This window comes from Gadus macrocephalus, chromosome 6 (assembly GCF_031168955.1).
Source record: "Gadus macrocephalus chromosome 6, ASM3116895v1".
Classification (NCBI taxonomy): domain Eukaryota; kingdom Metazoa; phylum Chordata; class Actinopteri; order Gadiformes; family Gadidae; genus Gadus; species Gadus macrocephalus.
The window spans coordinates 9,313,141-9,339,473 of record NC_082387.1 but is presented as its reverse complement, the minus strand read 5'-3'; the positions used below and the strand labels follow the sequence as shown (position 1 = coordinate 9,339,473).

Genomic DNA, 26,333 nt, shown 5'->3' with positions numbered 1-26,333 from the left:
ACCAGGCCTATATACATCAGGCATATACATTAATGGCGGAAAGTAGAAAGAAACCACCTCTGGGCCTCATACAGCGCCAGGCAGTCTGGGGCTAAGGCGTTCTAATATCCTCCCATTTTTAGATGAACTGCAGGAGATTACCACATACTTAAAAGAATGTTTTAAGAATGTAAAAGGCTGACTGTCCGTGCCATATAAGGCAATTTTAGCATATACCCGGACGGTCATATTACATGGAAAACAGCTCAGTTTGAATAGATAAGAGAGACCGGGCTCGGAGCCGCCGGCAGTGTCTTTGCAAACCTCACTCGGCTTTGTTGTGGCTTGTTTGTTGGTAGCAATAAAGTCTCTGTCGATACTTGTTCCGGACTCCCCGATTCCTCATGTTTATAGTTAGCTGAAGTTTTAGATTCTCGGATAGTTTCTACAACACCCTCTCATTGATGAATCGGATACTTATGAAGCCATCCCCTTCCTGCCCTGCCTTAATTTGACATGACTAGGATAGCCAGATTTAGGGGAGGAACCTTGGTTGACTGTAGCGTCCGAAAGTTTTTCGGGCACATATAACGCATCGATGTGAGGAAGGTGAAGCTCCGACTGAGCAGTGAATTATTTAATGTCCACGTCCAGTTGAGGGTTAGGCTTCTTATCAGACACACATAGTATAACAACACGGTGTGTGTGGATAGTGAAGCTCTGACTGAGCAGTGAATTATTTAATGTCCGCGTCCGGGTGAGGGTTAGGCTTCACGGTAGGGCTGGGCAATATGGGCCAAAATGAATATCTCGATATTTTTTTACTATATCTCGATACACGATATATATCTCGATATATTTTGAATCTCCTCTAGAGCACATCATAAATGCTCGATTCAACCATGTCTGGCATAATGTTACGTCAGTAATAATTCTAGTATTACTGAAACATAAGTCTGCATGTAGATTACATGAAACAACATATTGTTTAAACTCATCAGTGCTTTCTATTGGAACAATTTAGAACTTGCACATAAGAAAAGGAAAATCACAGCAAGTTAGATTTACCAACACAGCATTTATTCAAACCGTTAATTATTTATTAACAGTTTGAATAATAATTATTATATATACACTGCCAGACGAAGGATCCAGTGCTATTCTTTTTCGAAACCAAATCCTCAGTTTCCATCCTTTTTTCTCTTTCTGGCTGTTCTCACTCACCAGCCGGAGGTACACGCACCTACAGCAGCGCGCCTTCCAGACTACGTCACACACGCGCGTCCATGAGAATCTCGTGGACTCGCAATGGGCGGGGGGAGTGAGTTTAGAGAGCCACCGGAAATAGCGAGAGAAGGGAACGCTGTGCGTGTGCGTTAAACAAACCCCGAGAAGCCCAATCCCTATGAGAGCTCCCCACGCTACGGCCATCAGGAGGCGCACAGAGCTTTTATCCGTGATATTATATAACCAATTATATTATATTATATATTATTATATATAGAGCTCCGGGAGTCGCAAACGGCAACAATCACTTTCTCCTCCGTGCTGCAGTTCACCCCGGACTGCACTGCACCGAGTTTGACGGTTGAACGCTGGTTGGCTGTTACGTTACACATGTCACTCAGTGGCCACGCTGTTGAACGCTGATTGGCAGATACGCGTCTCTACGTTCACTTTGTATGAGATCTTGTCGCCCCGTCGCGTGAAAGCACAACGAGTATGCCGGCGGCGGCAAAAAGAAACATTGCGTCCCAATTTATATTCGATGTTCGCGATATGGGCATTTTATACATCCCCTGGAGAACATCTCGCGATACATCGCATATATTCGATATATCGCCCAGCCCTACTTCACGGACACACATAGTATAACACATCAGTGTATGATGAGATGAAGCTCTGTTTTCGAGCAGCAATCTATTTAATTTCTACTGCTGGGTGAGGGTAAGGCTTCTCACACACGTATAGTATAATGCCACAGTGTTTAAGGATGATGGTCTTGATGGTCTTTCTCAGTTATGTAGTGTCTAACTCCCTAAAGGTATGGCCACACTGAACGCGTTACGCGTTCAGTGTGAAATTATTTTTGCACAGGGAACCATTGGTTTACGCAAGTAGATGCGTTACACACGCTAAAGCAGCACGTTAGGCGTGTTAGACGTGTTTTACACACCTAAATAACACGCCCAACGCACCAACGCAGAGTTCAAAACTTGAACTTTTGGCGCGTGACGCTTAGCCACGATAGCCAACCTTTTTTGTGACACACAATGATCAAGCCTCAGGTTAGGAACGCGTTCAGTGTGGCCGCACCTCAACAGCAATCCTTGGGGTGGAACAGTCAGAGCTCATGTTTAGCAGATAAAGCCCTAAAGCATATATTAAAGGTCCCATGACATGAAAATCTCACTTTATGAGGTTTTCTAACATAAATATGAGTTCCCCTAGCCTGCCTATGGTCCCCCAATGGCTAAAACTTGCGTTTGTGGTAAAATCGAGCACTAGCTGTTCTGCTCGCCTTAGAAAAAACGGAGGCTCAAGTGCGCTGATTTGGAATGTCCTCCCCTTACTCTGCCTGGCCCGCCCAGAGACGTTGGCCCGCCAATGAGACTCGACCGTGCGAGCGCCACGTGTGTGTGTGTGTGTGTGTGTGTGTGTGTGTGTGTGTGTGTGTGTGTGTGTGTGTGTGTGTGTGTGTGTGTGTGTGTGTGTGTGTGTGTGTGTGTGTGTGTGTGTGTGTGTGTGTGTGTGTGAATACACACACTGTAACGCAAGTGTTTCTTGTCGGTTCTATTACGTGTCTTGTATTTCCACAACAAGACTGTTGTGGGGGTTATGAGCCATGGTTGAGAAGGAATTGGGGGAAAGGAACTTTGGCTTTGACTCGCTGAAGTACATGAACTGCGACATGCCGCCGGTTGCCGCGAGGCACCATCGCCCGGCAGCGGGCAGCGGGCAGCAGGCAGCGCGCGGTTCAGTCGACTTCAGGTTGATGTGAAAGTGGAAGAACCAGAGACGTCGCAGAACCCGACAAAGTCGTTTGTGATTCATAATATCGTCTGGAGGCACACACAGCTTTTGGCCGTGATAATATGTATTAAATGATATAGATTTCTATGTATTATATGATATTATTTAGATAGAGCTCCAGGACTGTAACGCAAGTGTTGTACACTTCCTTATTATTTGGATAACCGTTCTGCTTTTGGCGTTATGGCGCATAACACGTCGGACTCTCGTCTCTGGTATTTCTACAACGAGACTCGTATTGGGGGTTATCTCAGCCATGGTTGAGAAGGAATTGGGGGAAAGGAACTTTGGCTTTGACTGGCTGAAGTACATGAACTGCGTCATGCCGCCGGTTGCTGCGAGGCACCATCGCCCGGCAGCGGGCAGCCGGCAGCAGGCAGCGTGCGGTTCAGTCGACTTCAGGTTGATGTGAAAGTGGAAGAACCAGAGACGTCGCAGAACCCGACAAAGTTGTTTGTGATTCATTATATCGTCTGGAGGAGCACACAGCTTTTGGCCGTGATAATATGTATTAAATTATATAGATTTCTATGTATTATATGATATTATTTAGATATAGAGCTCCAGGACTGTAACGCAAGTGTTGTACACTTCCTTGTTATTTGAATAACCGTTCTGTCGGACTCTCGTCTCTGGTATTTCTACAACGAGACTCGTATTGGGGGTTATCTCAACCAAGGTTGAGAATGAATTGGGGGGAAGGAACTTTGGCTTTGACTCCCTCAAGAACATGAACCACGACATGGAGGAGAAAGGGATTGTTGGCGGCGAATGTCTCCAGCTTGAGACCCGCTGAGGGACCACCGCCGGAGGCGGAGGTGCCTAAGCGCTGCCCGGCAACGATCCCTTTCTCCTCCTTGTCGCGGTTCAGTCTACTTCACATTGATGAGGACGTTGAAGAACCAGGAACGTCGGAGAACCCAACGCGGTCGTTTGAGATTCATAATATCGGCTCACACAGCTTTTGGCCGTTATAATATATATTATATGATATAGATATGTATGTAGGCTACATGATAATATTTAGATATAGAGCTCCAGGACTCCCGTGTGTTCTAGAATATTTACAGAACACGGCTAAAGGCTGTGTGCGCCTCTCCATTGCGATACATCCACTGTAAACAGAGCGCATGGTACCGTGGCTGCAAGCTGCTCAGGGCCACACCCCCACCCTCCTCCTTGACCCGCCTCGCTCCTCCTCATTTGCATTGTAGCTACAGACACCAAAACAGCGCATTTGGGGGAAGCTCAATGTGCGACTGGCTCGGAGTGGCTGTAACTCTGCACCACGGCTGAATTTCGGGAACGTCTTTGAATAATACTGTGTTAGTTGCCCACTAATACCTATATTAAAGAATACATAAAATAGCATGTCATGGGACCTTTAAAGAATACATAAAATAGCATGTCATGGGACCTTTAATCAATGTGGTGACTTGTGATGTGATGTGTCATGCTTCATGTTTGAGCTTAAGTTAGAACTAGACATGTCACCGCATGTCGTTTTTGCAACAAAATAAATCCTGACGCGCTTTTTATAGCGCTTTCTAAGCACGCTACGGTTTGACGTATGAATGGGTGCAGCCAGGGTGACAATAGCAACAGGGAGGCTATAACTATATAACTATAATTCTAATAAATGTCTTATCACAAACCGTCAAATGATTGCGTAATTGGCAAAGTTAAGACAAAGACGTACCCAGGAGTGGCTGTTATCTTGTACTTCACTGCAGAGGAGTAGCCCCTCTCTCCCTGGATGAGGGCTCTGACAGGCTGGGGGGTGCCCACAGCGTCTGGCCCAAGGGAAGAGGCCTCTCGCTGGATCTCCTCTTGGTCCTCCTCCTCCTCCACTCTCTCTTTAGCGCCTACAGAAACCGTTCAAATGAACCATCATTAATATTAAGACATAAATTATAGATTTCCAGTCCATTTGTAACCAGGTTTATGGACAACATCACACGGCGGAAGTTTGGACTTAAGGTCTTGGTTCTGTGTTTAATATAACTAGCGCAGAGCCCGTTCAAAACATGCGCGTAAGGTATTGGGTCGGTATTGCTGCGCGCCGCTTTCTCGAGAACCGCTCATCCAAACCACTTCCCAGTCAACACGTCACTTCCTGTGGTCTTAAAGAACCCATGGCAAGCTACTTTATGAATGCTTTTATATAGCTGTTAAATAAATAAAAATAGATTTTTTGGTTTGGTGCGGTTACTTTTCACATAGCAATCGCAACAGTCCCAGAATTTGTCAACAACGCACATTATTTACATTTTACATTTAGGACATTTAGCAGGCGCTTTTATCCAAAGCGACTTACAATAAGTACATTTGTCATAAGAAGTGAAACAATACATCGCTGTCAGTACAGTAAAGATGTTCATAAAGCCAAGTGCAAGTACTAACAATCGCTAGGCAACCCATTCCCCGTGTACAGCAATGCTAGCAGCTACTGCAGATGTTACACAATTAAGTACTATGAATAAGTGCAAAGTAGATTAAGTGCGTACAATAAGTGCGTACATTAAGTGCCAGGACGTACAACATACAATGGTGGCCGGAAGGGGCTGGGTAGCTGTGCAGAGTCGAGGTGAACTCTGAACAGGTGAGTATTGAGTCTTTTGCGGAAGCTGGTGAGCGACTCTGCGGTCCTGAGAGCGGCAGGGAGCTCGTTCCACCACTGAGGTCCCAAAACAGAGAAAAGTTGTGACTTTGTTGATCGACCTTAGCTTGCTCTTAGTGTTGGCGTTAACAGACGTCCAGCTGAGGTGGTTGAGCGGAGGGATCAGTCTGGGGTGTGTGACTTTACCAATGCTTGGAGGTAGGCAGGGGCAGTTACATCGACTGCCTTGTATGCCAGTACCATCATCTTGAATCTGGTCACATGGGAGAACTTCGACAGGTTGTACACGAGGCGCGCTGCCGCATTCTGGATGCGCTGCAAAGGTTTAATCGCAGAAGCAGGGAGACCAGCCAGTAGCGAGTTGCAGTAGTCGAGGCGGGAGATGAACAGTGATTGGACTAGAAGCTGAACTGCTTCCCTTGTGCGGAAAGGCCGGATCTTGCAGATGTCGTATATTGCAAATCTGCAGGATCCGGCCACCACAGTGATGTTTGCGTTGCAGCATAACTGATTGTCCAGTGTGATGGAAAATCTACATGTTGTTACGCTTTTGTCTATCTATAAATTTAAGTTTTGTTACTATTTTGTGTGATGCATATATTGCCTGCCTGTTCCTCTCCTTTCGTGTGATGTAATCTATTGACACATTCTGTTTCCGTGCAATCCTTTGATGTGTGGGCCTGTTCCTTGACTCCCTGGTGAGCATCGAGAAAGCAAAGAGTTACATGGCACGGCCGCGACCCCCTTTTATGACATCCTGGAGCGCTTCAATTGTAAAGATTACCATCTGGTAAACAAAGGCTTTTGGTTTATTGGGGGACAGACCCCCTCCAGAACCCAACCCAAATGAATAAGAACTCATGACTTGGAACACTTGATGGACTTCTCCTGGCGTACCTTTACAGTATGAAGTAAGACGCAGGGCGAACTCTCATCTGAGGCCTCAGATTATTGTAGCGTATGCCTGTTATGTTGTTTGTTGATGCATGTTGTGAGGTATCTTTGTTCGTACTTTTATTACAAATATATATGACCAGCAATTGCCTGCAAGTATTGTGTGCTTTTTGCATCTAAATATCTCATCTGTCTTAGACGCAATATCTGATAGGGAAATTGCCACGACACCAGTACCACACCGAGGTAGTTGGAGAAGGAGATACAGTGATGTTCTCAACAGTGACCAGTAAGTCAATGTGTGGGCAATCTTTCCCTGGCATTAGGAGGAGCTCAGTCTTGTTGAGGTTAAGCCTCAGGTGATTGTCCAAGTTGTCCAAGTGCTGACGTCTGCCAGACAATAGTATCCAGGGGTATCAGGGGAGTAACAAAGAATATTTTAGTTTCCGGGGGACAAGGAGGAGACACAGACAGAGGTAACGGTAAGCAAAAAGGATTATTAACGTGCCAAAGAACTAAGAACCACTTTCCCAAAAGAGGAAAGCACGAAACAAAATAACTAACTACAAACCAACCAAATAGTCTACTACTCAGAACCAAAAGCTCACTACCCGATCCACAAGATCACACCAACAACGGCACTCCGACACTAGTTCCAACACACAACAATCGTCGACCGCTTGCTGGCACAAAAAGGAAGGGCTGTGCGCCTGTCTGCTCCCAGCTTATATAGCCATCAAGGGAGCTCAGGTGCACTCAATTTCCTGATTGCTAGGGTTGCAATCAGAAAGGAGGGGAAAGGGCATCAGTCTGGGGAGAGAACACAGTGAAACACAGACAACACACTACGTCCTTGACAAGGGAAAGAGAGAAATAGCTGGGAAAGAGAGAACGTGTGGTAACATGTGTGCAAAGTATGGGTGTGAACGGTTACAAAAAATTGTAAACGGTTACACAACCGTTTTTTTCGGGTACACGGTTAACCGTTTTTTAAATTAATTAATGATTATTTGATTTATTTTTAAAGTGGACCACAGTCGCGCTATAGGGGGATTATTTGTTTATCAACACGGCGGATGCGCACGCAGAATGATCGCAAAAAGAAAATAGGTTTGACCGGTTGCCATGGTTATCTCTGTGTGGTTAATTTGCAGTTGCAGTGTTAGTTAGGATGTTGTCCGCTTACTGTTACATTAAACTGTAGACAGAAAAAGTGGTTATATGCCATAGACCCTATAGTATCTGTGGTATAAAGGCTGTGACGAATTTCAAATTATAAATATGTAAACTTTATGTTGAAAGTATGGACCGTCGCGATTCCCATTGAAACAATGGCGCGATGATTATCTTTTTTTTTTTTTTGGTTTTCGTTTACAGATTTTTCCTAAAGGGTTACGATTTACTAACCGATTACACGTGTACCCGTGCACACCCCTAGTGCAAAGATCATTAAAATATTAGACAAAAAGGGGTGGGGCGGTGTAAAGATAAAAAAAAGGTGGGGGAAAGCGTGTGAAAGTAAATAAACATGGATACCCAGCGGGCTGCACTTGTGCTGATATTGATTTGTTTCAGAGTTGCGGACCAGTCGAACTCCTTCTCCCTCCCTGTTGCTGAATCTGTTAAATGTATCAGCATTTTTTTTTCTGTGTGTTTTCAAGCAAACGTTTTATGTGGGTGTCTGTCCAAATATCCAATAGACATTCCGTCTCCACTTTGCTCCATGCTGAGCCACAACTAATTTTCACCCGACGATCCCACAATGTGCCGATAGACTTGTTGATACTGCTAATCAAACAATAATTCCCGTAATGCTTGCGGCTGAGCGGTGGCCTGTAACGTCCAAAGAGGTGTATGCTTTTTAAAACTGGATTGGACCGAGGTGCGTTCGCTTTCACATCTCAAGCGAACCGCACCAGGGTTAGTTTGGAAGCGAACCAAGACCAACTCTTCAGGAAGGTAATGGCCGGCTGATTTGGGCTGGGTTGCACCAACATGGATTAAATTAATCCTGGTTTAGGGTTATTCTAGGGTTAGTAAATCTAGGTTTAAACTGGTTTATAAATAATCAGAGATGCGTTGCACATCTTAGTTTTAACTCTGGATTAGTTAACCTAGTTTAAACAAGGATTAAAATAGGATTAGTTTGTGTTCAGAGTCTGCCATGATGGATCCCGACGAAATGTGAACAAATTACACAATATAATCCCCAATTTTATATCGTGGTCTTTCTTTTCTTCTAGCCTACAACGTGAAAAAAACAACGGTTCACGAGAGAGGGCTCGTGATCATATTCACGAGCTCACTTTTTGAATAAAGTTAACCGTTAATTTACCTTAACTGTTACAGTTGACACTGACAGTGAACACTTGTTACATTTATTAAGAGATGGCACGTCAAAGAGGATCGAACTTTTCAACATTTGAATCGGATTTGATGGAGGACTTTGGGATTATAATCGAGGACAAAAGGACCGACGTTATGCTGGACAAAAAGGAGGAGACCTCATGTTAGCGGAGCGCTTCAATGGCTCAACTGGCATTAAGGTGACGAGGGACAAGTCACAACCGAAAGCCTGCTGGAAAAACTTAAAGGCAAAGGCAAAAAAGGATGCGGCAGAAGAGAGGAGGGAGATGTTTAAAACTGTTATTAGAACTGCTTGCGATGGTTGAACATGAGGGAGAATTTATCAATTGATGTTCATAATTGTATGCTATAATGTATCGTAATGCAAATGCTAAAATGGGTGTTAAGTTCGCCTCTTAGTGCTTGCTGCAAGTTCACCTTAGTCTATCAATGAAATGGGCAGCCATTGTTATGATGTCAACTCGGGTTGCTCTACTTCCGCACGAAGTTCCGAGGGAAAACTCAGACTTAACAGTGTTCAAAGCGATTTCCTCCGATCTTAAGGTCCCAACCTCCGAAATTCCCGGAAACTCTGACTGTTTTGAAGGCACCATTAAACTTCACCCATTTCCATTAAGCTTTGTATCGTTAGAAACCCACTCATATTTATGAATGGTCATGCATCATTCCCTTATTTTCCCCTGAGAGATCCGTATCGATCTCTAACACTTCCTGCCTTAAATTACTCAATATAGCGATTTTTTGCGTAATTTAAAGCAGGAAGTGTAAGAGGGGAGGATTCTCGTAAGATTACAAGCACTATTCCCACCCGGGACCCACTGACGCTACAAACCTACTGACGCTACAGACCTATTAGATCAGTGCCAGTGGGTGGGACTTCACCAGCAGAAACTAACATCCACAGCGTCTCAAACTAAGCTAACAGACGAGTGGAGAAAACTGAATCAACGACGGCGGAAGGTACTGGATCTGATATAGAAGATGGGGATTTCGAAGATCTGATGCTCGAATCAGATGTTTGTGGCTGGCTACCTTTACGAGACACAATATAGCAACATGGGGTAAAAAAATGTGCGCTGTGGTTTATCTTGATCATAATTAGTGGTTGTGAAATGAGAGTCATTTGGCCAAAGATGTTTTTTGTGAAGATAGCAAACTTTTTTCTTGCTCTTTGTACAACCAATTTATTCATATTGAACGTGTCGTGTGTCCAAATAAGTCAAGAATAAACTTCCTCGGGTTCAACTGCCCCAGCAATGCAAATCTCGAGTGGGAAGCAGGTCAAATCAGAATGGTTCTAGAGGCATGCAAAGGACATACCTGCAGAGATTCCTTGCTTTAAAAGATAAATGGGAGATAATGGACACGCGCCATGTGGTGCGCCAAGGTTTTGAACAGAGCTGGATGGGTGTTCTCATTGAAAATAATGGTATGGCGTTTACAGAGCTTGGTGTGTCAGCTGACGGCCCCCTTAACACACCACACACACCACACTGCCTCGCTGTCAAACCGACAAGCACCTCTCTATGTTAGTCTGGTACCACAGGCCCGGTGAGTATTGGGCCTGCTGGAGGCCTGGCCGGTGTCTGGTGCTTACTTACGCTCACTTTCATCCTGTTTCTTCAGTATGTCAAACACCACGGTCCGCAGGTCGTCCACGGGCTGCGATGAAGCACAATAGTAGGGTGTGTTACAAAAAAGCACAGAGACGAAGGAATACACAAAAATAGAATGCCAGTGTTCTAGTGCGGCCTACTGGATATATTCTGGGCCAGGCAGTCATCACAAAGTACATACTTGACGAATTAGTTTAAAAAATGACATAAATGGGTATGGACAACCTATGTAGGGGATATCTTACAAAAAGCCATTTAATAAATGGGAATTCAGGGAGAGACTTAGCCAGGGAGCCTCGCAAGTTTGTTTTTGTTCATGTTTTTTCGCTCTGGCAGCTGGTCTGGCTTCCCTTGAGCTCAGAAATATTTCCACAAGAACTGACCTGGTTCGGGCCAATGACAACCGTTATCCAAAATCGATCCTCTTTTTATTAATCCCCAATAGGGAAATTCATTCTAGAAATTTAACCCATCCTATGCTAGGAGCAGTGGGCGGCCTGTCACACAAGGGTGGCACCAAGGAACCGACTCCAAGCTGTAGGGCCTCTCCGTGGTTATGAGTAACCAGAATGTGTTTGGAAAGGGGGAAACCGGAGCACCCACATGAGGTCGTGTTTGGTTTGCTCTGGTAGATGGTCTGGCCTCCCTTGAGTTCAGACATATTTCACACTGACCAGCTGATACGGGTGAGCATTGGTTAGCATGGAATAAACAGTAACAATAAAAAACAATAGCAGGACAGTGAGTGATCCATTACCTCTAGTACAAGGCGGACTGCCTCCTCAAACATGGGCAACACATCCAGGTTTCCCTGTCGCTCCATGATTCGGGCCTGGCAGATCCAGTACTTGGCAAATTTCTTGGCTAAAGGAGGTAAGCGAGACAGGACCTTGGTCACGTGCTCCGGGGAACAACCCTAATGGAGACATGCAAAGACAGGGGTCAGCCAACAGACATACCCCCTAGGAGTGTAAGTAAAACCTGTTCCGTACGGTAGGACACGCACGGTTTGCAACAATAAAACAATAAAATTAGGGGTGGGCATAGATTTCAATTTTTAATCTAGATTAATCTAGATTAATTTTAGAATTAATCTAGATTGGCAAACGGCAAAAAATCCTTTCGTTTACCTTGAAATCTGTCAATTATACTTGGCAACGGTGAATTATCAAATATAATTCACCACCGGAAGTTGTGAAGTGCCCATGCAAGTGAACGGAGCATAAACAAAAATAATTGACAGCTGAACGTTGGGAAGGCCCATGCAAGTGAATGGAGCAGTCTACAGCATTGAGAAGAGACGTGTAATAATCCATAATAATGTAAGGTTTAGAAGTTAAATATCTGAAAGTTGTAGAATAAATTTAATTAATATAATTTATATTGGAGTTAATTTGCTAGAAATGTACTTACAATGTTTAGTCAGTTAATCATATACATATTTACAATTATTACTTACATATTTACATGTTTACATATTTAACAGTCAGGATATTCTGTTGAATCTGCCTCTCTGATTCCCTCACGTTTACCTCAGTCTAAATTCTAGCTTCTGATTGGTTAGTTCAGTCACGTGATGGGTCAGAACAAGGAAGTGTTTGAAAATAGATTAACGGCGATATTTTTTTTATCGCGCGATAAAAATTTCGCGTTAACGCAGCCGTTAACGCCGATAACGGCCCACCACTAAATAAAATACAACTTTCCGAGTCACAGCGCTATGATTATAAATCGTGAAACTTAATATTAGCGGGACTTTATCACATACACAGCCAGTAACAATGACGATGATTAATAACATCAGTGATTGCAGCGAATAAAGGGCGCAAGGGGGTTACGGAACCCTTACATCCTTGCGGACCCTCCTTGCGTCCACCGCAAGTACCTGACGTGTGCCACCCAAAAATTTTAACCTTCCGTCGAGCCGAAACACAGCAGCAAGGGCTGTGATTGGTCCGCTTACTAAAACCCGACGCAGAACCTTTATGTCGGGCCTTTCACACCGCAGCAAAATCTGAGCCCGTTCCGGGCTAGTTCGGAGCTAGAGCCAGTGTTTTGGTTTCACATCACCAGAGAACCGGCACCGGCCTGTAAAAACCAGTTCAACTCCAGCCCCAGGATTGAGCTGGGCTAGAACGAGAAATGCCTTTACGCCAGGGGCAGGGTTATCCTTTTTTAAAAACACTGAAGTAAACAATGGACGTGAATCCGTGTATGGTTCGTTCTTTGAATATTCCGATTTAAAACATAATCAGAAAAAACAATTAACAGTTGTTTTTGGTTTTTCTGATTTGGTTTTGAATCGGAAAAAGGGCAAAAGGAATAAACAAATAAACTGCATTTTATTTGTGTTTGTGTGTTTTGTGTGTTGGTTTTTTAAACCCGAAACAGAAAAACAAAAACAAAAATAGATATTTATAGTTATAGGCTACACCAGAAGGCAGAACGCAGCGAAGAAAAAAGAGCCAACCACCTAAACCAGCAATAGACTGTCTAATTATATTTAGCCTTAGTTATGGCCGCACTTGAACCTTATGGTGATTTTATTCGTGAACTATTTGACACTGGAAAGACACACGACGCGATCAGTACCGCTCTAAAGCAATCTGGTGCCCCGAAGGGCTCCGTTATGACGGTGAGGAGGTTCTGTGTGGAGCACAACCTTCGAAGAAGAAATCTAGTTTCCGATTTAGTTTCAGATCGTCCACTCGCAGACTAAGTCGCCGGCTCCCACGGAAAATAAAGCTGGCCATTGTAAAATGCGAGAGACTCGATGGGACGTTTGAAACGTCTTTATATGTATTTTCTTTAAATCCGCGTGCCATTTTCCCGGCATTCATTGCGGTTTTATCGAAATATCACGCAAACAAAACAAGCAACTGGATTATTCCATTTTCCCGCTTTGATTTAAAAAACAGAAAAATGCTGTTTATTTGTATATTCCTTTTGCCCTTTTTCAGCTTCAAAACCAAATCAGAAAAACCAAAAAACGACTGTTAATTGTTTTTTCTGAATTTGTTTTAAATCGGAATATTCAAAGAACGAACCATGCACGGATTGACGTGAAGACGAAATTGTTGTTGTTGTTGTGTTTGAAACTGGCGCGAGGGTTCTTCTTCTTATTGTACAGTTCCGGCAAGGCGCGAGGGTTGCTGGGAAAGCGGAGACGTTTGCAGTGACGTCATGACGTTGCTCTCGCCGGCTCCATGGCTGGCTCTGGCCGGTGTGAAACCAACTGGTTCATAACTGGGATAAGGCTGCAACCTGTTTTGAACTGGCCCTAGCACCAGCCCGGAACTGGCTCTTGGTTCTTTTTGGTGTGAAAGGCCCATGTGATGACCGGTCATTAGAGGATGGCAAATGCGATGGAAAGAAAAGGGATTTAATACATTGTTACAATTGTAGCCTTGTACTATACGGGTTTAGTTTGTGAATTTCTTTTTTTTATTATTGACATTTTTTTTTTTTCTCATATTATACTACTTTTCTGGTCTTCATTTCTTATTAATGACTCCTATAGAGCAACCTGACTCACAACACAAAAAACTATGTAGATTTTCGGGAAACTCTTCCTCACATCTGGGCTATTTCAGCATTCTCTATCAACGCTCGGCTTCGTCCTTCTCCGCCCCCTCGCCCCCCTCCTGCCAACCCCACTCCGTTGTGATTGGTTACCTTCCGGAAGAGCATGTTACAGCATTACCATACATCGCGACCGGCGTCCCTAGTTTTTAGCGCTCTGCACAGCCACCCTAGACGGTCAGCAGGGAATACGTCTAAATTAGGGATGGGCACGAGTAGTAAATTCCAAACTCGAGTGATCGAAGGAATTCCTCGAGGATCAATCGAGTACTCGTTTAATCGAATCTATTTTTAGAATGCAACGCATCTGCAGCAGGAATAGGTCAAATGATGAACGGCAATATTACCAACCAAACATGTAATGCTTATTCTCCATCAAAACAGTCGTTATCATCAGTATTCATTATTTATTTTTGCAAACGTTCAAAACACATTTTCCTTACAAAAATAAATATGCGTCTCACAATTTAAATCCCGTTGAACGGTTTAAAAAAAACAAAAACGAAACAAGTAGCCTAACCATTGCAAATAATTTAAAGCTGCAAATAAAACGGCAGCAAATGGACTATGGAAATTCTCAGCGTTGTGATCTTCTCTACACGTCCGGGATTACAGCTGCGTCTTGCGGCGGTGAAAATAGCCGACACACTTGGTTGCTGCAGGTCTGCTTTCCCGAACTCACCGTTGTGTTTCAGGAGCATATGTTGCCGCATAGTACTTGTAGTACTCTGGTAGCTCGATTTCGCTTGGCATATTTTACATTTCACCTTATGATCTCCTATTACTTTGAAGTATTTCAATTCTTCGCTGCACTTTGCTTTAACCGCCATCTCTTAACTTTTTGAATTCTGGCGTGCCTGCACACGGCACGCGCCACACAGAAATTTGATACATTTCATTTGCTTTGTGCCCACGGCATGTATTAGTGGCGCCGCACAGAAAATTGATACATTTGCTTCAGAAAACTTTGTTTGTGCGTGTACTGTATATGCAAACTCGAGTTTGCCTGTCCACCAACCAAGTTAATTTGTAAAGAGGAGTACTCGAGTAATCGATTCCTCACGCCCATCCCTAGTCTAAATGTATGTGTACGTCATTATTTGACACTTTAGTATGGTTAGCTCTGATATCAAGGACTGTTGAGGGGCCGAAAACGGTTATGAGTAAATCTTGGCTATTGCAAAATGTTAACCATAGGGCCTCAGATAAATAAATATTCAGATCATATCAAGGTCACGAGCATTTCTGTTGCGTGTCCCTCCTCACGCTGGACCTTTATCGGTTCACAAATAAAGTGTTACCGCACCTCTGTCAGTAGCTTGATGCAGTCGTCCAGGGACCTGTCCACAGCACTGATCAGTGAGTGGGCCTCGTCCTCCTCCATGGTGGCCCAGTAGGGCTGGGGCAGGGCCAGGGCCAGGGTGCGTCTCGACTGGGGCCTCACCGGCATGGGAGGACGCTTGTAGGAGATGCCCTTGGTGTCACGCCACTCCTGGAGCTTTATCCTGTGGGTGAAATCATAACCGTGGGTGAAATAAAAGCAGCAGGTTAAATACAACCCCAGCTCAAGAATCACATAAGCCTCCTGCAAGATCAACTGGTCGACCCGGGTTTGGGCTTAAATCAAAGGCAATATCAGCAGCACCAAATTCTTGCATTAAAGGTCCCATGACATGCTATTTTATGTATTCTTTAATATAGGTATTAGTGGGCAACTAACACAGTATTCAAAGACGTTCCCTAAATTCAGCCGTGGTGCAGAGTTACAGCCACTCCGAGCCAGTCGCACATTGAGCTTCCCCCAAATGCGCTGTTTCGGTGGGCGTGTCAAGGAGGAGGGTGGGGGTGTGGCCCTGAGCAGCTTGCAGCCACCATGCGCTCTGTTTACAGTGGATGTATCGCAATGGCGAGCCGCACACAGCCTTTAGCCGTGTTCTGTAAATATTCTAGAACACACGGGAGTCCTGGAGCTCTATATCTAAATATTATCATATAGCCTACACAGATATCTATATCATATAATATATATTATCACGGCCAAAAGCTGTGTGAGCCGATATTATGAATCTCAAACGACCGCGTTGGGTTCTCCGACGTTCCTGGTTCTTCAACGTCCACATCAATGTGAATACACACACTGTAACGCAAGTGTGTCTTGTATTTCCACAACGAGACTGTCGTGGGGGTTATCTGAGCCATGGTTGAGAAGGAATTGGGGGAAAGGAACTTTGATTTGACTCACTGAAGTACATGAACTGCGACATGCCGCCGGTTGCCGCGAGGCACCATCGCCCGGCAGCGGGCAGCCGGCATCAGGCAGCGCGCGGTTCAGTCGACTTCAGGTTGATGTGAAAGTGGAAGAACCAGAGACGTCGCAGAACCCGACAAAGTCGTTTGTGATTCATAATATCGTCTGGAGGCGCACACAATATGTTATATGATATAGATATCTATGTATATGATATTATTTAGATATAGAGCTCCAGGACTGTAACGCAAGTGACTCGAGACACGAGACTCGTATTGGGGGTTATCTCAGCCAAGGTTGAGAATGAATTGGGGGGAAGGAACTTTGGCTTTGACTCCCTCAAGAACATGAACCACGACATGGAGGAGAAAGGGATTGTTGGCGGCGAATGTCTCCCGCTTGAGCCCCGCTGAGGGACCACCGCCGGAGGCGGAGGTGCATAAGCGCTGCCCGGCAAAGATCCCTTTCTCCTCCTTGTCGTGGTTCATGTTCTTGAGGGAGTCAAAGCCAAAGTTCCTTCCCCCCAATTCATTCTCAACCTTGGCTGAGATAACCCCCAATACGAGTCTCGTTGTAGAAATACCAGATACGAGAGTCCGACGTGTTATGCGCCATCACACCAACAGCAGAACGGTTATCCAAATAACAAGGAAGTGTACAACACTTGCGTTACAGTCCTGGAGCTCTATATCTAAATAATATCATATCATACATAGATATCTATATCATATAACATATTGTGTGCGCCTCCAGACGATATTATGAATCACAAACGACTTTGTCGGGATCTGCGACGTCTCTGGTTCTTCCACTTTCACATCAACCTGAAGTCGACTGAACCGCGCGCTGCCTGCGGCCGGCTGCCCGCTGCCGGGCGATGGTGCCTCGCGGCAACCGGCGGCATGTCTGCAAAAACCGAAGTTCCTTTCCCCCAATACCTTCTCAACCATGGCTTAGATAACCCATGGTTCTTGCACCATTTTTAAAGTCAAATTTAAGACTTAAGACTTTTTAAGACCAACACATACATAAATTAAGACCCAAAAAATGTCAGAAAAATTATTTGATAGAAAAGGTGTGTATAATTGAGTCACTTATCGATCAACCGTAGCCGTAGTACTAGCAGTAGTGGTACTCTTGCAAAGTTATCTCGGAAGCGCGTGGACACGACGATACGCGAACACATTAACGCACCCGTGTCACCCATAGTCACCCATGACCCGTCGCTTAGCAACCGGACACGCTGGGGTTGATATGTTACCGGACTACTGTAACTACTAGTACGGAGTGATAACAAAGACATGAATCAGGCAATAAATCCACCGTCCTTGACAGCGGTCAAGTTTGGAGTGCGGAGTGGACCAAATGCGAACTACTGCAGCTTTCCTAAGTTAAACCCCAAACTAATCGGAATAAGTTTATGCATGTCGATTATAGCAGACTACACCACCTCTTCTGTAGCCGAATAGAATTATATTACGAACAGATAATTGTATTCCGATTGAGGCGTATTATATGATCCTTTTCTATTCCGATTGAGCTGTTCTTCCGCTGATCTATGCGGATCAGATGTGTCCATGTAAACACGGCTGACAGTGATCACACACACACACACACACACACACACACACACACACACACACACACACACACACACACACACACACACACACACACACACACACACACACACACACACACACACACACACACACACACACACACACACACACACACACGCTTTGAAGCCGAACTTCCTTATTCGAATATAATGCGAATATCAAAAATAAATCAAAATTCAAACGAATATTAGGCAGCCCTTAATATTCGAACCTGTTATGGCAGGCCAAGAGGGAGAGCGTCGGAGAACCCGACGCAGTCTACTCATAATATTGTAATGACCACGGAAGAGGCATTGAATGAAGTATTGATTAGACAGCGATTTATTAGATACCTAATAAACCGTCGGAACACGCAGGACCGGTAACCATAGCAACGCCGGTAAACAAACCCCGCGAAGCCCAATCCAGGTCTTACTGAAGGAATTTAATGGTCAAAATATTATTAATAAATATTCGAATATTAATATTAATAAACAAACAAACTTCGAATATGATTTTTGGCAAAAGGTCAAAGCCCGTCACACAATTTAATAAATTTACTGTTTGGAATACTTACATTAAAATGATCCAGCATGAACTGTGATCCATAGTACCGCGATAAGACATGGCTGTCAGTGTCGTCCGTGGGCCAGTACCTCACATGGATATCCATCTGTTTGCTTTTAGTGGTTTTGTTCACTCATCGAACATGAGGACGTACTGTTTATCGTTTACGCTGCGTGACAGCTCTCTTTTTATGAAAGATGCAATCCCGTATTTGGCAAGATAGGCCGTTTTGTTTTCACCGCAGGTGAACGACTTCGCAAACTCAGAATCTGGGAACATATCAGCCAAGACGTTACTAATGTCCTCGTTCGATTTGAAGGAATTATGTCTGCTCACCGTGTGGAGAACCCACAATACCTCTGCCTTCTGGGTTTCTGGTGGCGACACAAAGCCGGTTAACGCCGTCTGATGTGAAGTACTAGCCACGGATGCTGAACTTTTCAGTCCACTTCTTTCAAATAATACGGGCATCGGTGTAGTCCCGCTAGCTGCCACGGAGTATATCGGATATATTTCTGCGACCTCATGTGGGACTCAAGAGCTTTTGCTCCCATGGTCCCTAGTATGAATGCCTTTCGGGATAAACGACACCTTGCCTCGTAAGTCACCTGCCTTCTCCAACCACCCCCGAAACGTATCCTCCTCAAACCATTTCTCATTGAATTTGCACTGTCCCATCCTGAAAGTAGCGCAAGTTGGCCTAATGATGTCAACCGTCACTAGCTAAAAGTAGCGCCAGCAAGCTAGCCTACAGACGCAGCTGCAGGCTGCAGATGCAACCGGCCCCCCGATGACTGATGTCAACGTTAACGTAACGTAAAACTCCTGAAAATGCCGTAATTAAAAGACGCATTAGGTGATTTGTTGTGCGCGACAATTTCCCTTAGTCTTAAAAAAACCTCTGCAAAATTTAATACCTAGAGCAAATTTACAGTAAATTTAAGACAATTTATGGCCTTAATTTTACACAAAAAAAATTAAGACTTTTTAAGACTTTTTAAGGACCCGCGGGAACCATGTAACCCCCACGACAGTCTCGTTGTGGAAATACAAGACACGTCAAAGAACCGACAAGAAACACTTGCGTTACAGTGTGTGTGTATTCACACACACACATGTGGCGCTCGCACGGTCGAGTCTCATTGGCGGGCCAACGTCTCTGGGCGGGCCAGGCAGAGTAAGGGGAGGAGCTGAGATTCATCATGACGTCATGAGCACAGATTTCCAAATCAGCGCGCTTGAGCCTCCGTTTTTTCAAAGGCGAGCAGAACAGCTAGTGCTCGTTTTACACCAAACGCAAGTTTTAGCCACTGGGGGACCATTGGCAGGTTAGGGGAACTCATATTTATGTTAGAAAACCTCATAAATTGAGATTTTCATGTCATGGGACCTTTAAGAAATTTCTTAGATATGCATAAAATCGATGGGTGATCTAGACCAGTTTGGGAAAAACTGGGTTACGACCCACATGTGGGTCGTGGGAGATTTCAATTGGGTCGCCAAATACTAGGGGTGTGACGAGATCTCGTGCCACGAGATCTCGCGAGATTTAACTCGACGATATTACCCGTCGCGTTAAAAATCGGTCTCGCGAGATTTGTGATTTATGCTAACTTCTATTTGTCGCCTGTGGGGGCAGTAATGCGCCTTTGCTACATCTAGCCTGCCAGAACCTAAAGAAGGAGAAGGAGGAGAAGCAGGGGAAGCATCGAAAGCAGCCATAAGCTGTGTTCGAAATCGTTCCCTATCACGGATATAGTGTTCTATATAGGGTGCTCGCCATTTTGTAGTGGTGTTCGAATTCTCAGTGGTTAATTTCATGCACTATATAGTGCACTTAAAATACCCAAAATTTGAGTGTACATACGATGTAGCCTACATGTTACTCCCGTATACCACAATGCAATGCGGTCGTGTTTTTCCGGAGGAGAAGAAGAGGCTGAATAACCGCGAAAACAAATACATTTAATCCAAGTACATTTTTGGTACTTTGATTTGGTTTTGCACATAATATTGTTTGCACTTGAAAAAAAGAGAATTATTTAATTTAATTTATTTTAATTTAACTTTTATAAATTTTAGTTTTAGTTTCAATTTCATGCATGTAAAGAGTAAGGTCCTTACATAGTCGACGCATCGCTACGCATACGCGTCCAAAAGGCTACGCGACGCGACGCTTCGGCCACCATTATGCGTCGACACGTAGCAAACGCGTCCTCCAAATTTTTGATACGCGACGCGCCGATCCATGCAATACCATGCGTTGTCGGTGGGGGCGATATTGCAAATATTGTACATTATTCCCACTATAGGTTATATTTACAGAAGAACATATGAGAGGATGCGGGAACGTGATAAGAATGACTTGACGTCTCTTCTACTAATTATCTGTGCCAATTTATGCGAACCCTTCCACAGGGGCAAAGTGCTATTTTGATGCGCGACATCAAACAGCTGATGCGGGATTGTGAGCCATTTTAATGATCTTTTCACCCGATATTCGTTCTATTACTGGCCTTATTTGTTTTAGTGTTAGCCTATTTGAATTAATTACGTAATGTTTTGTGTTCACGTTCTATGTGAAACATAAGTGTTCATGTTCTGTGTGAAACATAAGTTCAGTAGCCTCTTTGAGTGAATGAAATTTGAAAGCGTGAGTGTGTAGTGAATGAAAAATGTGTGCGTGTATGGTGGGACTATTTTCTGTATTTGATAAATAAACCCCTTTTCTCTAATAATGTTGCCTACCATATAATTTCTGTGGACATTATGCGCTATAGCTTAAAGCCTTTGGCTATAGGCCTACACTTAAATAATTCATTCATCTGTCAAGGCAATAGCTCGTTGTATAAACATTTTATATGGATATGAATTAATGAGTTTGACGTAAACCAAATTAGGTAACTTGTGTAACATGATAACTAATGAATCAAAAGTCATGCTTTCAAGTGACCAATGTATATACATTTATTGGTCAGTGCGCATACCCAATCGTAGCACATTGTACTGGTAGGGAAACACGCCAGCATCTGACAAAAAATAATCTGCCAGCTGCTCCCTGACAAGGGCCGGTTTTGGTGAGAGTCGGGAAGATATCGGATGACTCACGAAAGGAGATCATCAAACTTTGGCGCGACATCCGAAAATACTGGAAATGGCTCTCCTCGTCCATGCTTCGCATTGGAAGTACCAGAGAAACAAATTCCCCATCCTGATCTCGTGTGGTATTTAAAGGGCGCACATACCACCGCCTATCTCTGCGCTTCATCACTCTTCTTCCGTAGCCACTTTGATCGGAACGTCACCTGGAACGTCCCCCCGCGAAAACACTGGTGACTCTGCTGCCACCCATGGTGTGAGTGGTATATTGCGTGCCATGCATTGCCCGCGACGTTCGCGTATGCTGTGTAGACTATGAAAGGAAGCGCGTCACTCGTGTCGTTTACGCGCGTTGCTCGCGTCGACTATGTAACGGCCCTTATAATAAAACATTTCAAAATGCATGCGCGACTTGGTTAAATAAAAGTCTGTTGGTCCAGTCATATATTTTGTCATTGTAGTTTTCTTAAAATCTCGTCTGGTCTCGTTCTCGTGAACCCAATATCGTGTCTCGTCTCGTGAGCCGAGTGTATCGTCACACCCCTACCAAATATTTAAATAAGTCAAAATAAGATCTCCTTAATACAAGATTACCATCAGTTCTTACACATACACAAGAGAAAAAAATAAGAAAAACAACATGTCATGGACACCTGGGTCGCAGCGCCTTGCCAAGCCGTCTTTTGGAATCCGTTTTAAAACAACCCTTTTTTTCAGACCCTTGTTTTTCTGCCTTACATTTAGAAAAAATGTATTCAACCCGACAACACGAGTGATTTCAGAAGCACCGATTCCATTAGCTACATGAATCAATTATATCCCCTCCACCCCAACAAAACAGTATTGCCCTACTCACATCCTCTCCTCCTGGGCGGCAGTGGACTTCTTCCCTTCGGTCTGGGGGGCCCGGCTGCCCTGCAGTCCGGGTGTCTTCGGCACACGTGTACCAGAACGAGGCAGCGTCTGCGGGATGACCGGAGGGCTCGATGTTGTGGTCCTTCTGGCCGGTATGGTTGCAGTGTCGGCCTCGTTTCCTTCAAGCACGCGTCCTTTCGCCCCCAAATGGTTCCCTGGTCCCCCGGCAGACCCGCCGCCGCGTTGGCTTTTTGTTCCTGCACTCGTCCCAGTACCGAACGCGGCTTGTCGTGCATGACCCGCCACCTTTGCGTCAGGTCTCTCGTCAGCGGTTCTCCTCGCTGGCGTGCCCTGCAAGGCGCCGGTTGTTTTTCCTACTCGATGGGTGAGAATCAACCTCCCAGTCGCCGCCGTGGCTCTGGTTGATAGGAGGGTCTGTTTACCTGCAGCGGAAGGACGAGCCGGCTGGAGTGGTTTGGTTGAGACCGGCTTGGCGTGGCCACGGCTGGCAGGTCGATCGTGGGAGATGAGGCTGGCAGCCCGTGACACAGTGGCCCCGCATTGGAAGGGCTTGTGTATCGCAGTGCTCAGATTTGCTTTTGGTGCTGAAGGGGCACTTGTTGAGCGTACTCGGGTTACGTTAGATGCCGTAGTGGTCGTAGTGATTGCAGAACGACCTTGGGTTGGGTTTGATTTTACATTCCTAGGGCAGGGTCCCACTGGTAAAGTTCCTATTTTAGTTTCTACGACATAGTGAGTTGCGATGGAGCCTGATTTGGCATGAGATGTCCTGTGGGGGTGTGTGATGGTCTGTTGTGCAGATGAGGCGCTGGACTTTACTGTGCTCAGGTGAATAGTGGATTTCACTAATGTCTCAGACTGCTTGGGCAGTTGATTGTTCCCGGCCCTTGCTTTGAGTGCTGCAATTGTGTATGTCCTCGTTACCAACGGTTTTTCTTTAATCGCTGGAGGGCGTGTCTGAACAGTGGGCACAGATAAACCGTTGACTCTTTGTGAGGCAGATAAGATACCACCTCTTGTGAAACTCTGTTTAACTTGTGCTTTAACAGTGGGTTGTACGCCATGTTTAGCTACTTGTTTCACTGTATATGTCACTTCATGTTTCATGACAGTGGTCGCACGCTGGTTCTCTTTTCCATTGGCTGGCTGTGAATGTGAGAAATTAGTGAAGGAGTAAATCAAATGAACACGGCCGTTCAAGGAGGACCACAAAATAGGTTTTACCAAAACCATCTCAAAAGGAAAGAAAATAGTCTAAAGGGGGAGCCTTGATGTTGGCTATACTAGTTGAATTAGTGTAGAATCCTTAATCAATGTTAATATGCAGCCGTGGCAAAAAAAATTGTTGCAGCGGCTCGCATGAGAAACGCCCCATAACAATAAATAATTTCACGATTAACATTAGTCCCAACACAATAACTGTGTACAATGTCCAAGCCCTATTGGAATTATGATAATAATAATCCCCTGAAACCTTACCTCCAGTGCCGACACGATAGCCTTCTTCCCTGGGTAGTCATTACGTAGGTAAGGCCTAAGTGAAGAATGAGTTAATCAAAATGATTTCCATTTAAAATCACAAGTAGATTTGGTATGCATTGGCATTCATGGATGCCTCTCAAGTTACAACTGTTTTGCTTACTTTGGGTTTGGTGGATTTAACTTTCCTTTCGCTGCCAAGTATTCCATCAGTTTTTGTTTACGCAGCTCTGAAAATAGAGTCAAAAAAATGCATTGTTTCAACCTGTGTAGGAATGTGCGTGATACAGATTATTGCAATGCCTGCATAACTTCATAGTGTCATTATATTGGCTAATGATATTTTTAGTACTGGATGGCTACTTGGTAGCCATCAGATCATCGGCAATCAGGCCATTTGGTCTGTGTTAACACAGCTGACATGGGTCACATCGTGGGTCAGCTGATCATATGACATATATATATATATATATATATATCATCCCCTCATCAAATGGGTCTCACCATTTGCCTGAAGAAGACCCAATAGCGTTGAAATGTTGCAGTTTATTTATTTCTCTTAACATAATGAAATACAATAAAGAAAATATAGGCCTTATTGTGAAAATAATAGCAAAGTAAAACACAAACACATGCTGATCACATTTAAACGTGGTTGAAAAGACCAGATTAGTGGGGTCCCCAGTCTGACTCCATGGGACCTTTGTCTGTCCACACGTAGCGCAGGAAGCACTGCCATCCTGACCAGTTCACCTCCTGACCCAATTAACTGGTGACCATCAGCCGGATGCGTTGGTCATGAAAAAAAACATTTTTTCATGATTTTTTTCATCAGGTCGGTTGGTGTGATTTGTTTACTAACCCAAGTTATACAGTTATACTAAAGTCAGTTGCGTTTTCTCCCAGAGGCCAAGGGAAGCCAGGCTTCCCTGTTTTTTTAGGCTGTAGTTTTAGTCATCCAATAAAAACATTTATATTAACAGTTTCGTTAATTATTTTGTGCTGTGTTGCTGTCATTTCTTCCCCATTTTTCTCCTCTCATTGACAATTTCACAATGCGCGATACTGCGCCCCTGTTATATACTGAAGACGCGGCGAAACACGACACTGCACACTGCGAGGAAGCCAGCCCGAGCTGGCATCCCTTGGTGAAAAAAAAAGAAAGAATTGACCAATCAGGTGAGGCTACCGTCATGACACTGCCCTCCTCTGATTGGTCGGGAGGGTGTCAGGAGGGTGCCAAGGGAAGCCACTCGGCCCTTGGCTTCACACCAATCAAATCAAAGCATCATTATCAACGTCACCGAAAAATCAATAACAAAACAAATAGCACGAAATTAGCATGTTTGAATTGTTCTCATTTTTGAGTAGCCTACTTAGCAAGTGCAGTTATGGAGGGTGGAGATTTAGATTATTTACTTAAAAATTATTTTACCAAACTACCACAACAGCAGCGAATCAAAATAAAATCCGATGGCAGGCCAACACCGAAGCTGAAACTGCGCGTGGAGAGAAAGCAAGGCTTCCGACGTTCAATGAAGAAAACTATACACGAACGGAGTGGCTAGCTGGCAGCAGCAAACCTCAGCGACTATTTTGCTGGCCGTGTCTTCTTTTTGACAAGGATTCGTGCTCCCTTAACAATCCCTGGGTCACTACAGGATTCGTGGACCTTGCCAACTTGTCCCGGGCAATCGAGAGGCACGGTAAATCAAAAAGCCACATGTTATTTATCATATCAAATACTGTGATTGTGTGAGTCGTGTTACACGTGAACATGAAACTTGAAATAGCCGACAGCCGCGCTGTCGATTCTTTGACTATTAGCGGCTTGTGCATTTCGGTCGGGGAGGGGTTGCATTGATAATAAAATGTATAATTTAATGAGATGTTTAGGAGTAGGCCTACTGTGTGTGTGTGTGTGTGTGTGTGTGTGTGTGTGTGTGTGTGTGTGTGTGTGTGTGTGTGTGTGTGTGTGTGTGTGTGTGTCAGATTACAGGCATGTGTAAATCCTGGTAAATGACCAGGCGCTCAAATAGCTCTTGTAGTTGCATTGAATACATCCAAGCTGCAACATACTATTTTCTCTAAAGGTTTGGCCTCACTTGGCTTCCTCAAAAAAAATCCCCACGCCACTGACTAAAGTAGGCTTACTGTATAAGATAAACACTTATTTCAACTGGGGAGAAAAGGTTGAGTTGATATGCTGAGCTACTGTAATTATTTTTTTTATGCTGTGCAGTAATATACAAATAATGCTTTTGAAAAAACGAGGGCAGAAGTGTAAACTAGTCAACGTATCACGGGGATATGTTTACACAAAGTTTGCTCGCGCTGCGACCATGGGTCATTCCCCCTCCAAACGGAACCAG

The 26,333-nt window shown here is 44.4% G+C and overlaps 1 protein-coding gene and 1 long non-coding RNA gene across 3 annotated transcripts in view; one reads left to right on the top strand and one right to left on the bottom strand.

Annotated features, from left to right (window-relative positions):
* Positions 1–26,333, bottom strand: part of ckap2l (cytoskeleton associated protein 2-like) — a 28,752-nt gene that overhangs the window by 1,631 nt on the left and 788 nt on the right. The window contains exons 2-9 of one of the 2 annotated variants that reach the window (XM_060053911.1): positions 25,151–25,225; positions 24,125–24,191; positions 23,962–24,016; positions 22,463–23,628; positions 15,398–15,596; positions 11,267–11,425; positions 10,495–10,555; positions 4,712–4,877 (exon numbers count right to left, since the gene is read on the bottom strand). In XM_060053911.1, the coding sequence (XP_059909894.1) occupies positions 4,712–4,877; positions 10,495–10,555; positions 11,267–11,425; positions 15,398–15,596; positions 22,463–23,628; positions 23,962–24,016; positions 24,125–24,191; positions 25,151–25,225 (1,948 nt within the window). The remainder of the gene's footprint in view (positions 1–4,711; positions 4,878–10,494; positions 10,556–11,266; positions 11,426–15,397; positions 15,597–22,462; positions 23,629–23,961; positions 24,017–24,124; positions 24,192–25,150; positions 25,226–26,333) is intronic. The other variant, XM_060053912.1, reaches the window with a different exon arrangement.
* Positions 19,997–22,428, top strand: LOC132459404 (uncharacterized). The gene is made up of 2 exons (XR_009526222.1): positions 19,997–20,623; positions 22,068–22,428. It is a non-coding gene; the product is annotated as an uncharacterized LOC132459404 (long non-coding RNA).